This window comes from Lampris incognitus, chromosome 2 (genome assembly GCF_029633865.1).
Source record: "Lampris incognitus isolate fLamInc1 chromosome 2, fLamInc1.hap2, whole genome shotgun sequence".
NCBI classification, from domain to species: domain Eukaryota; kingdom Metazoa; phylum Chordata; class Actinopteri; order Lampriformes; family Lampridae; genus Lampris; species Lampris incognitus.
In genome coordinates, this window is record NC_079212.1 from 124971850 (window position 1) to 124985562 (window position 13713).

The following is a 13713-nucleotide window of genomic DNA, read 5'->3' on the forward strand; positions in this document are numbered from 1 at the left end:
TGCATTCTCCCCGTGTCTGCGTGGGTTTCTTCCGGGTGCTCCGGTTTCCTCCCACCATCAAAAAGACATGCATGTTAGGGTTAATACTCCTGTCTGTGCCCCTGAGCAAGGCAATGGAAAGAAGAATTGGAGTTGGTCCCCAGGGGGTGCTGCAGCTGCCCACTGCTCTTATACAATAGGATGGGTTAAATGCAGAGAACACATTTCATTGTAAGAATACAATATCGAATAAAGTGGCTTTCCTATATTTATCAATATGGCACAAGGGCAGTCGTCTAAAGTTGGCGTTAATATTTGCTACAATCTCATATATACTCTTACTGGTTTAACTTTAATGATGGTATGGGGCATCCGGGTAGTGTAGCGGTCTGTTCCATTGCCTACCAACACGGGGATCACCGGTTCGAATCCCCTTGTTACCTCCGGGTGAGTCGGGCATCCCTACAGACACAATTGGCCATGTCTCCGGGTGAGAGGCCGGATGTGGGTATGTGTCCTGGTCGCTGGACTAGTGCCTCCTCTGGTCAGTCAGGGCGCCTGTTCGGGGGGGGAGGGGGAACTGGGGGGAATAGCGTGATCCACCCACACACTACGTCCCCCTGGTGAAACTCCTCACTGTCAGGTGAAAAGAAGCGGCTGGCGACTCCACATGTATCGGAGGAGGCATGTGGTCTGCAGCCCTCCCCTGATTGGCAGAGGGGGTGGAGCAGCGACCGGGATGGCTTGGAAGAGGTGGGTAATTAGCCGGATACAATTGGGGAGAAAAAAAGGGGGGGGTTCCAAACCGCCCCCCAAACAAACCTTTAATTAAGGTATGAGATACAACTCTTACTTACTTGTGAGAAAGGATTGTCACTGAGCCTACTTTGATTTATCCATGATATATATGCATCAGCATTATCTATAGGGAAGTGCGGCGGTGTGCTGTCATGGCATCATGAGAATCACTCGTCTGGTCTCGTATTTTACTCCCAAAGAGGAAGTGTCCTTCCAATCCCTTGCCGATTCTCAAGCTTTCCCAGGTCTTCTGCTGTGATAATGAGCTTCGCATCACCGTAAAAACGTGATAAGAAATCTTGTGGTAGATGCTGAGCTTGTAAAGACATAAAGAATAGTGGGACTGTAAAGACACTGTTAATGTTTGTTTCAGCCAGCTGATTCTTGGCTGCTCTAAACTAATGGATTTTTAAATTCAATGATGGCAACCTACATTTTCAAAATGTTTTTCCTCCTTCCCAGACTTTTTTTTCCCCAGGATGTTCTGCGAGTTAATCTAATGATGTTAACTCTGTCAAGATGCTAGCAACCTGCAGCGTTTTTGTTTGTGTCATTATTCTCCATCAGGGCTGGCTCTGTGTCTGTATATCTGAGTCAACAATTTTTTTTTACAAGATTTGGCTGAGACATGGAGGCTGCCCACTGTTTTGTTTGCAGGAACGACTTTGGTGGACTTCTACACGGCTTTTAAAGGAGAGTGCTGTGTCGTGAATGCATGTGCACTTACAAGGACACACACACACACACACACACACACACACACACACATGCACGCACTGCTGCTGCCATATGGAGAATGATGCTGGAGGAAGTGATTAGGGTAGCTGCCTTCCTTTCCATGTTGTTGCAGCCAGACAGCGATTGTGTTGCAGCAAAGGAAGTGTTTGGTACTCAGGAGGAAGGTGACTAACTGACTGGATGTACTAGTCAACTTGTATTGTGACATGTTCTATCAGCACTGAGTGATCAACTGAATTCATCTGCATTACTTTAATAAGGGAAGGGTGGCTCACTGCTACCTATGGCCGGGCAGTAATTCAATATCATCATTTATTGTTTTCAGTGTTATTGTATCAGGATGAAATTTGGATATTGTCATGTTGTGATACACAGTTTTGCTGTTCAAATTCATGACGACATGAATTTCTTGGCTGAAATTGAGGTATGAAATGCTTGAACGAGTATTTCAAAACTAGTTTAGGTTTGACATTGTATTTAAAATTACCAAACAGTTACCAACTCAGCAGTTTGCACAGCACAGTAGGAATGTGGTGCTTTTTCATATTCTTTAATATGGTATTTTGGCATATGTAAGCAGACATCCTGATTATATATTGATACCGTGTAAAATTCGTTATGATTACCATGTTTATGATATTTTCCATATCGCCATGCACTACTGCTAATCTCTGGAAACTAATTGTCAGTGATATCCCGTGTAAAGCTGTAAAATCCTAAGACAAAACCTCATTAAGCATGCCTGCCATTTGATAGTAAGAAGACACCTTCTTCTTTCGGCTTGTTCCCTGTTTCTCAGGGAAACAACAACAACCGAGAGGCTAGAATCTACGTTACAGGTAGCAAAGACCAACATGCTGCGTTGGTCCTCTGAAGTGACCAGAGTAAGAAGCCTAATATACAGTATAATTTGACCTCAAATGTACCTAATTTTGTGTACCTTTTTGTCTATTTGTTGAGGTTTTGCTTGATAGATGATTAAGAAGTGATTGGGAAGTGCTGTGATTTATTGAAGGTAGATCGTCATTTTTAGGAACTCCCTGCATTGTTTGAGTTCTGCTCCTCGGCAGCGGTCCAGCTCTTTCCAACGTTGTAAAATCATTAGTTATGGCTTTTGATTTTGTACCTAATGGCCTGTGTAAAATACAAATGAACGACGAATTGGGTTTCACAGAATCACTTGTGGAAAAAGCCGTTGCTTTATTTCTCCGAATAGCCTCGCTAGTTAACATTGCTGCCCGGAGGACCACCTGTTGATGTATGAGGAGAGATAGCATTGTGAAGAAGAATGATTGACAGGGCTAGATGCTCGCTATGTTAATACACCACCTTGTGTTTTTCCGTGACTAACCACAAGACAGGCATAGCATATTGGAACAGGGAACTGTTAATCTTGTTTTGCTTTGGACTTGCTGACAGTATACACGCCAAAGTCAGAAGAACACAATGGGGGCTTTTTGGTTTGGGCCTTAACTGACCAAAGTGCGTGCCAAGATTATAGCACCAACTAAAATGCAAGTTTCAGCACACATCCTTGATACTTTTGACGTTATACCACGTCCGTATCTCGTTGTTTTCTCAACCGGTAGCAACCAGGAAGTGGTTAACCTTGATCTGGAGTTATAATGAAAGGCCTGTAACCGCTCAGCCAAGCAAATGGAAACTTCACAATACAACCCACGCACAGCCCCTCAACTGAAATGGGCTGGAATGGCGGTATCAACAACTCAATCTCTCCACCGTCTGCTTACATCCTCTCATATAGGGTCAGTAACCCTATGCACGTCATCGTGGTGGATTCAGTAGATGACAGCAGAAAAAGGGAAGATGCAGGCTTTGTTAGCACCTTAACAGGGGTATTTTTGATAAATTATGCATGGAACACATTTTCTTTCCCGTTCTGATGTTTTTTCTTTTATTCAGTATTTATGATTGTCTGTTTTTTTTTCTTTTTTCATTGTGGGAAGGTGCGGGAATATGTTTTATGTAACTTCTGCTTGGCTTGTAAAACCACAGAATAGGTGACGTGTGAAGAATTAACAATAGGGATATCGGCATTGTACCTAGAATAGTGTCATTCAGCTTGTTATTCAAATCCTGAACCCCACCTTGCGGCTCGGGACTGTTTTTTGGCTCTCAAAGTGCTTAGCTGCTTGCTTCTTTGTGTCGATAATACAGAAATTTATCAGTCATTGTTAGTTTCTGTGGAGATGTTGATAATGTGATGTTTTTTTTATCCCTGTGGTGGGGTGAAGGGATATTGGGGGGGGTCTTGTCATCTCCCTACATCTAGGGGGCTCAAAGGTGGAGAAGCTAGAGAAAAGGGCCCTTGGAGTTAGCAGGTATTCAGTGATTGGCCCAAGAACTTTTTAGTCACATGTTTATTTAGCAAGTAGGATAACTGAAAGGAAGACGGAGCAGAGGGGACTCAGGACATAAGTTTCCTGGTGGGATCTGATTCCAGGCCAGCGATGGTTATGTGAATTACTGTAAAGGTGGCTGACATGACAGCGCCACTGTTGTTGAGCATTCACCTACTTTTTACCATTTCACCATTTCAAGTAAAGTTGAAAAACAAGATGAATACCATCTTGCCGAGTTAAGTTGACGTCCTCTCACTGAAGTTAAGTGGTCTCTCTCCAGTAACAAGGCCACATGGTAGGCCACCCCAGTTCTAGTATGAACATCACTGCATCTGTTACATACTTAAAATGTCAATCTCTCCCCAGAGGAGAGGGTTTACTGCAGCTGAAGGTTTATATATGTAGCTTGGGACTGCTTATAGACACTCGCACCTTTTATTTTCTCATTTGTAAATTGAACTTAGAGCCACTAAAGATGCGCAGTTGATATTTTTCAGAGCAGCTTGTGCATTGTTTGTTAACACAATGTCTATCTGTCTGTTTCTGACTTCCTGTTTAGCCCAAATTTCTGCTTTCCTCTGTGCCGCATTTTCATGGCAACGTTTCACAAATGGTTTTTCTCAGTAATACATATTGGAAGTTTTTCGTTCCTTTAAAACATTGTGTTCATGTCCTTGTATCTTTACGTTGGGCTTCCCACCAAGACAATTTCCTAGACTATGTAACTAAATCATCTGTCATAAAACTTAAGCAATTCTTTTTCACAGGAGGTGTCTAACTGCTGAAAGGATGCTGATGAAGATGATCAGGGGAGGTCACGGCCGAAGGTGCAGCCCTCGCTAAAACCCTACAAGCCACCCAAGACCCCATACCCCTGTGCCAACCATCCACCAACCCCCCACCGGTCACCCCTGGCTAGCTGGCGCCTCTCCTTTTTATTTTTTCTGTCACACAATGGCCAACCACCTGGAGCTTCTTCAAGAGCTGCAGCAGCTGGACAAGGTGCCCAGCTTGGAGAGGCTACGGGCGGCCCAGAAGCGCCGCACCCAGCAGCTAAAGAGATGGGCCGTCTACGAGAAAGAGATGCAGAACAAGAAGCGCAAGGCAGACAAGAGGGGACGCAGCGCCAACAACCACCAACAGCCAGAGTCCAAGAAGCATGTGTCGTTCGCCGCCAGCGTGGCACTTCTGGAGGCGACAGCCAGGAATGACCCAGATGAAGGTAAGAGGAGGGGTAATGTGGTAATGTTTGGGAGGTTATCTACGATGGAGCCGAGTGGGGGAGGTCCAGGATTATGGCCAAGATGCAGGGAGAGTATCAGAAAACTGCAGCTTAAGGAGGAAAAGAGTAGCACAGCGCAGATAACTAGTAATCCCTCTTAGCCCCGTTTGACCTTGTTGTGAAAACAGGGGTAATGAGAAGAGTATTACAAAGATGAACAAGAAAAAGTCTACAAAGGAGCCCCTAATATTCATGAATAATGGGCATGGGAAGTGGATAAAACCCAAACACATTTTTATTCACTCTGATGTCCCATCAAAGTATGAACTTGCATGGGTCTCCATATGAAATGCATGTCAAACTCTTTGACAGCAGGTTTAAAAAATGATGGCAATTCCATCATTGTCCCATCACTTCAGTTAGACATTAAAATGCCGAGGTCAATGGGACGATTAGCTCAGTCTGGCCCACTCAAACTGCCGACAGGATTCACTCCATCCAAACTGCATTTGTTCTGCAAGTAGAGTATTTTATCACAGGGAAATAATGGAGTTGTCACACTGAGATGAAAGTCTGCCAGTCTTTTAATTAAAATTTCTACAGATGGTGTCTCCTATTTGCAGATGATAATTGTTTTCCACCAGTCCAAACAGTCCCCTGGTGCTTTTCTGTTTCTAGCAGTGGGTCAGTGATGCAGAAATGACAATAGTCTCATATTTCTTCAGCATGGCATTCAATTTAACTTGGTTGCTCCTTTAAAACTAGAGGAAACAATTTTTACCAGAACAAAAGCAGCCCAAGGCTGCACTGCTATTCATTATTTTCTTGTGTAAGTTGTCTGCAAAGATAAGGGGATGGGAATTATGTACATTCACAAAAACATTGGGCTGGCAAAGTTAGTTATACGCATGCACGGATGGCAGCTTACATGTGCTCGTGTGCACCCATACACATACTTCCCTCAGCGTGAGAGTCAATGGAAGTCACAAGATTTGTGTAGTCTGGACCTTCTGGACCTTGGATTTTACCAAACTGTGTAACCTAAATAAAGATGAGATAAAGCTAGCAGATGACAAAAGGGACAGGAGCTAATTGTATAGAATTGAGCGGTCCTTTGAATTCTGTACTCATACCAAAAGCAACCTGCTGTCACCCACATCAAGTTTCATTAGTGGGGTTGTTGCAGCTCTTATTATTGATGGATGGAAGTGTGATTGTTGGTTTGTGAGGGGTTAGGAAATGCCTTTATTGAACAGTGCTGAAAGCATTTTCCTGTTCGTTATTGCTCGGTGGGTGTAATCTCCAGAGTCCAGACAGTCTGCTCAGCCACTTAAACTTTGAACCCTGCTTGTCGTTGTTGACTCTCATCATGTTATTCCTTATTGGGTTGGAGTACCACAAAGATGCTCAGGACCATGCAGTGTCTAAATAACGTTTAACAACAACAAATATTTTTTTCCAAAACACATCTCCATTTTAGTAGTTGTGGTCCTTATAGTGCTTGCAACTTTCACTAGAGGGTTTTTTTTTTAAGGAGAATGCAATTTGTAGGAATTGTAAGTAATTTGTTCTTTATTTGTGAGTTTAAACAACTGGGTCTTCATTCTCTTGTGTTTACAGTCAAGGTTATGGGATATCAATGTGTTGTTTTCACAGTGATTTGAAAGGGCAGCATTTGTGTGTAATATCTTGCTGTACAATTTCTCTTGGGCAAGAAAAAACATACAGAAGAGCAGGTTGCATTATCTACTTTCAAGTGGCTATATTGCAAAAAAAACAAGCAAAAAAAACAAAAAAAAAACAAAACAGCCCCCCCCACCAAAAAACAAACAACTAAAGTGAAATTTCTTTATCTATATCAGAAATAAAGTGAAGCTATTCTGATGCCGCTATATTAAAACTCTATTCCATAAAGTTAGCAAGTAGATCCACTGACCTTTGTTCAGTTATTAGCCTTGGCCAAACATGGGCTTCGCATCAAACTGTCACCACAGGCTATTGTAGGGCCCTGTGATTTCTGCGTTATGGCAAACATGGAACAAATCACAGAATGGAGACATAAAGATGCATTTCAGATAGAAACATGGGAAGTGCATGGGGGAAATTATTCCAAAATATGTGAACATATTAGGGAATTTAAAGTAATTTCTCCTTAAACCATCTGTCACGCTCCCTCGCATAAACCCTTTTGCGGTTCTGTATCTTTGAGGATTTGAGTTTTTTCACCACAGCGTGTACGCGTCAGTAAACCATGTTGGTTTGTTGTATGGGATAGGGAAAAACAGTCAAAGCAACCTGCATCACTGAAGACAACAATATTAAAAAAAACTAAAAAAAATTTTCTCTTTTGCTTTTATTCTTGTAATTGATTACACAAAGTTCCCTGGGGTAAAATGGGTAAAAGGAAAAATGGCTGAATAAGAAAAAAACAAAACAAAACAAAATTTAGTAAACCAAAAATGGGCAAAAATAGAATGGAATTTGGGAAAAATAAAATTTACGTGGTAGGGCCCTGCTATTGATTGGGCATGCAGTAGACAGGCTAAACGTTGATCAGTGTATGCTATGCCGTTGTCATCCAAAGGAATTTAATCGAGTGCAACTAGACTTGGTCTATATCCGTGAAGACGCTTCGCCTCTCATCCAAGAAGCTTCATCAGTTCGTGCCTTTCTGACTAGACCAAGCTTGGTCTAGTCTTCACGGATATATACCAAGTCCAGTTGCACTTGATTCAATTCCTTTGGATAACCATGACCTGGATGAATGAGAACATTCACAGACATATGCCGTTGTCATTTCAACTGTGCATGAACTTGTCATGTCCTTCTGATCCCTTGGGGGAAATTCCCTTTTCACCTGCCTCTTCCTCCAACTTCAGGTCAGACGGCAGAGACTACAACATCATTGATGATTAAGCGATTGCGATGTTTCATTTGAACAAATATTCGCTGACACAGAGACTTAAAGGTACAGTCTCCAGTTGATGCACAAAACGACTGTCCGCCCCACTTCTGACGTCATTTCAGTCAGACTTTGTGACCGTTGTTTGCTTTATTACTTGTGAATAAGAAAACCAGCCGGGGGCATCTGGGTAGCATGGGGGTCTATTCCGTTGCCTACCAACACGGGGATTACCGGTTTGAATCCCCGTGTTACCTCCGGCGTGGCAGGTGTCCCTACTGACACAATTGGCTGTGTCTGTGGGTGGGAAGCCGGATGTGGGTATGTGTCCTGGTCGCTGCACTAGTGACTCCTCTGGTTGGTTGGGGTGCCTGTTCAGTGGGGAGGGGGAACTGGGGAGTATAGCGTGACCTTCACACACGCTACGTCCCCCCGGTGAAACTCCTCATTGTCAGGTGAAAAGAAGCGGCTGGCGACTCCACGCATATCGGAGGAGGCATGTGGTAATCTGCAGCCCTCCCGGGATCGGCAGAGGGGGTGGAGCAGCAACCGGGATGGCTCAGAGAGTGGGGCGATTGGCCAGGTACAACTGGGGAGACAAAGGGGGGGGGGGAGAAAATCAGCCAATGCCGCGTTGCTTCCATTTCCCTTTGAGGCGTTCAGTTGTCTCTGTTTCTCTTAACAAATTATTGCCCAAATACTGATGTGTGTGTGTGTGTATATATATATATATATATATATATACACTACCGTTCAAAAGTTTGGGATCACCCAAACAATTTTGTGTTTTCCATGAAAAGTCACACTTATTCACCACCATATGTTGTGAAATGAATAGAAAATAGAGTCAAGACATTGACAAGGTTAGAAATAATGATTTGTATTTGAAATAAGATTTTTTTTACATCAAACTTTGCTTTCGTCAAAGAATCCTCCATTTGCAGCAATTACAGCATTGCAGACCTTTGGCATTCTAGCTGTTAATTTGTTGAGGTAATCTGGAGAAATTGCACCCCACGCTTCCAGAAGCAGCTCCCACAAGTTGGATTGGTTGGATGGGCACTTCTTTGAGCAGATTGAGTTTCTGGAGCATCACATTTGTGGGGTCAATTAAACGCTCAAAATGGCCAGAAAAAGAGAACTTTCATCTGAAACTCGACAGTCTATTCTTGTTCTTAGAAATGAAGGCTATTCCATGTGAGAAATTGCTAAGAAATTGAAGATTTCCTACACCGGTGTGTACTACTCCCTTCAGAGGACAGCACAAACAGGCTCTAACCAGAGTAGAAAAAGAAGTGGGAGGCCGCGTTGCACAACTGAGCAAGAAGATAAGTACATTAGAGTCTCTAGTTTGAGAAACAGACGCCTCACAGGTCCCCAACTGGCATCTTCATTAAATAGTACCTGTTAGAGCCTGTTTGTGCTGTCCTCTGAAGGGAGTAGTACACACCGGTGTAGGAAATCTTCAATTTCTTAGCAATTTCTCGCATGGAATAGCCTTCATTTCTAAGAACAAGAATAGACTGTCGAGTTTCAGATGAAAGTTCTCTTTTTCTGGCCATTTTGAGCGTTTAATTGACCCCACAAATGTGATGCTCCAGAAACTCAATCTGCTCAAAGAAGTGCCCATCCAACCAATCCAACTTGTGGGAGCTGCTTCTGGAAGCGTGGGGTGCAATTTCTCCAGATTACCTCAACAAATTAACAGCTAGAATGCCAAAGGTCTGCAATGCTGTAATTGCTGCAAATGGAGGATTCTTTGACGAAAGCAAAGTTTGATGTAAAAAAAATCTTATTTCAAATACAAATCATTATTTCTAACCTTGTCAATGTCTTGACTCTATTTTCTATTCATTTCACAACATATGGTGGTGAATAAGTGTGACTTTTCATGGAAAACACGAAATTGTTTGGGTGATCCCAAACTTTTGAACGGTAGTGTATATACACATACAGTGCATCCGGAAAGTATTCACACCCTTTCACTTTCCCCACATTTTGTTATGTTACAGCCTTATTCCAAAATGGATTAAATTCCTTTCTTTTCTCATCAATCTACACACAATACCCCATAATGACAAAGTGAAAAAAGGTTTTGTAGAATTTTTTGCAAATTTATTAAAAATAAAAAACTGAAATATTGCATGTACATAAGTATTCACACCCTTTGCTAGGACACTCAAAATTGAGCTCAGGTTCACCCTGTTTCTACTGATCATCCTTGAGATGTTTATACATCTTGATTGGAGTCCACCCATAGGAAATTCAATTGATCGGAAATGATTTGGAAAGGCACACACCTGTCTATATAAGGTCCCACTGTTGACAGTGCATGTCAGAGCAGAAACCAAGCCATGAAGTCAAAGGAATTGTCTGTGGACCTCCGAGACAGGATTGTATCGAGGCACAGATCTGGGGAAGGGTACAAAAAAATGTCTACAGCTTTGAAGGTCCCAAAGAGCACAGTGGTCTCCATCATTCGTAAATGGAAGAAGTTTGGATCCACCAGGAATCTTCCTAGAGCTGGCCACCCAGCCAAACTGAGCAATCGGGGGAGAAGGGCCTTGGTCAGGGAGGTGACCAAGAACCCGATGGTCACTCTGACAGAGCTCCAGCGTTCCTCTGTGGAGATGGGAGAACCTTCCAGAAGGACAACCATCTCTGCACCACTCCACCAATCAGGCCTTTATGGTAGAGTGGCCAGACGGAAGCCTCTGCTCAGTAAAAGGCACATGACAGCCCACTTGGAGTTTTCCAGAAAGCACCTAAAGGACTCTCAGACCATGAGAAACAAGATTCTCTGGTCTGATGAAACCAAGATTGAACTCTTTGGCCTGAATGCCAAACGTCACGTATGGAGGAAACCAGGCACCTCTCATCACCTTGTTAATACCATCCCTACAGTGAAGCATGGTGGTGGCAGCATCATGCTGTGGGGATGTTTTTCAGCGGCAGGAACTGGGAGACTAGTCAGGATTGAGGGAAAGATGAATGGAGCAAAGTACAGAGAGATCCTTGATGAAAACCTGCTCCAGAGTGCTCAGGACCTTAGACTGGGGCGAAGGTTTACCTTTCAACACGACAACGACCCTAAGCACACAGCCAAGACAAGTGGCTTCGGGACAAGTCTGTGAATGTCCTTGAGTGGCCCAGCCAGAGCTCAGACTTGAACCCCATTGAACATCTCTGGAAAGACCTGAAAATAGCTGTGCAGCAACGCTCCCCATCAAACCTTACAGAGCTCGAGAGGATCTGCAGAGAAGAATGGGAGAAATACCCCAAATATAGATGTGCCAAGCTTGTAGCTTCATACCCAAGAAGACTTGAGGCTGTAATCGCTGCCAAGGGTGCCTCAACCAAGTACTGAGTAAAGGGTGTGAATACTTATGTACATGCAATATTTCAGTTTTTTATTTTTAATAAATTTGCAAAAATTTCTACAAAACCTTTTTCGCTTTGTCATTATGGGGTATTGTATGTAGATTGATGAGAAAAAAAAGGAATTTAATCCATTTTGGAATAAGGCTGTAACATAACAAAATGTGGGGAAAGTGAAGGGGTGTGAATACTTTACGGATGCACTGTATATATATAAAAATAAGTAAAAAACAAATATTGGCCCAATATCGAGATATGTCTTGTTTCTTGTTGTCAGTAGAGTGCTTGTGGTGTCACAGTGCACAACACAACTATGACCGTGCATACCATTATAGATTCTACCTTTCAACGTACTCATGCAACAATGCTATTGTATGACTAGGTAATAAAATGGAAGGGCCATGAGCACTCACAAAGTCGACCAATTTAGATAACTAGCCAACATATCCTGACTTTATGTACTAAATCTGACCGTGTTTACAGTAGAGAACATTGTGTTATGCTATCATGAATATACTGGCCGACCTCGTAGACAGTATCATTTACTGATCTAAACAAGCTATTCAAGGGTTGAGCCTGTCTGTTTGGCCTGTCATTGGGATTATCAAGTGGGTGCCCTCCACCAGTATTGTTTTGTCAAGAAAGGCCCAAAAGTAGCCAAAGAAAGCTAAACACTAATAGGGCGTATTGCCATATGGAAACAGCAATAGGAAGAAAGAGCTGGCAGCATAAACGGTTCAAATGAAATAAGATAAGGCATAATTCTATTTGCATACCAAAGCCTAAGCTAGTTGAGTAATTTATGTAAATTTTCAGGACTTTGACTTTAAGTAACAATTACTTGTCTTTTTTATGCATTCTATTGTTAAGCAATTTAAGACAACAACCAACCCTTAAATACCTAAATCATACTTTTGTTGTTGCTCATTTTAATGGTTATTGCTGGGTAGGAACTTTATCTTCATCCAGTTAAATGCAGAAGAATGAGGCAGGTAGCAGCGAATTGGAATCAAAGTCATTGTCAACATGACCAAGCTTCTGACCAAGCTTGTAGAAGATTTTTACCAAGAAATACTACACCATCAATAGTACTGAGATTTGACCACTTTTTAATGTTCAACAGTGGGGAAGTTTATGATACAGAAGCACTGGTAACTATCATTTCATGGTAATCATTTCAAATGGGACTGGGAAGCCTCTGGATGCAAGCTGAAAGTTGGGATGGGATTACATGTTGGGCGGCACTACACATGTAGCCAAACCCTAACCCTAAACATGTAGCCCTGCCCCGCTTCCTGCTTGCATCCAGGAATACTTGCAGGGATTTGGAATGTTCATACACCTATGCAATTGCCAGTATCAAAATATAAGCACATTACACAAAAACTTAAGACTTTCAGGGTTGTAGCTGTAAGTAGTTTTGGATTCCCAAAAATGGTCCATTGTTGGCGCTCATTTTTGTTTTAATGTATTTAGGTTTGCTAAATGGACAGATTTTGTTTTTTCTACATTGCCAACATCTGAATCAGGGCATCAAACTTCATTTTAGTACAAAGTTTATGCATAGTGTTTGTCACAACCGCCTTTTTTCGTGTGGAGTCATGGGCTCTGCTTGAGGCCACAAACCTTAGGGCAGACGTATTTGCAGTGATGTGGGTATAGCTCATTTGCAGAAGCATTGACAGTTGATCTTGTTGTCATTGTGAGAAACATTATGATATGCTGATAGGCAATGTTTGAGAAAAGAGGAAAGAGAAAGAAAAGGCATCAATAAAAGACGGAGACAGAAAGTCTGACTCAGAGCAAATAGAAAATGAGAGACATAGACTGCAACAGAGGCAGTAGAGAGAGAGCAAGAGATGCAAGAGAGAGCGACAAGAAAGGCAGAGAGAGTTAGTCAATAATAAAACAAAAGAACACTGAAGATAAAGGAAAAAATAGAGAAATAAACAGAAATTGAGATATTGTGAAACAGAGAGAGAGAGAGAGAGAGAGAGAGAGAGAGAGAGAGAGAGAGAGAGAGAGAGAGAGAGAGACCCTACATACCCTAATTGATAAACATATAAAACCAAAATGTATGCCTATTTTATTCACTTCCAAAAAAGGTTTGATTCTATTTGGCATGCAGGACTGGTCTACAAAGTTATTGAGAGTGGTGTATGGGATAAAACATACAACATTATTAAAGCAATGTATTCTGGCAATATGTGCAGGGTAAAAATTGGCAAAAAAAATAAAATAAAAATAAAACTATACTATAAAAGTCCTCTGCCCCCGGTGTAAGCCTCCACCATCTCCATCGACTCTTTGCAGATGACATGGTTCTGCTGTCC

General features: G+C 42.3%; 1 protein-coding gene across 2 annotated transcripts in view; it reads left to right on the forward strand.

Moving 5' to 3' along the window:
• The window catches only part of ppp1r16b (protein phosphatase 1, regulatory subunit 16B), a 126576-nt gene that overhangs the window by 36903 nt on the left and 75960 nt on the right, over positions 1-13713 (forward strand). For both annotated transcript variants that reach the window (XM_056274801.1, XM_056274802.1), the window contains exon 2: positions 4646-5100. In XM_056274801.1, the coding sequence (XP_056130776.1) occupies positions 4833-5100 (268 nt within the window). In that variant the 5' untranslated portion in view covers positions 4646-4832. The remainder of the gene's footprint in view (positions 1-4645; positions 5101-13713) is intronic.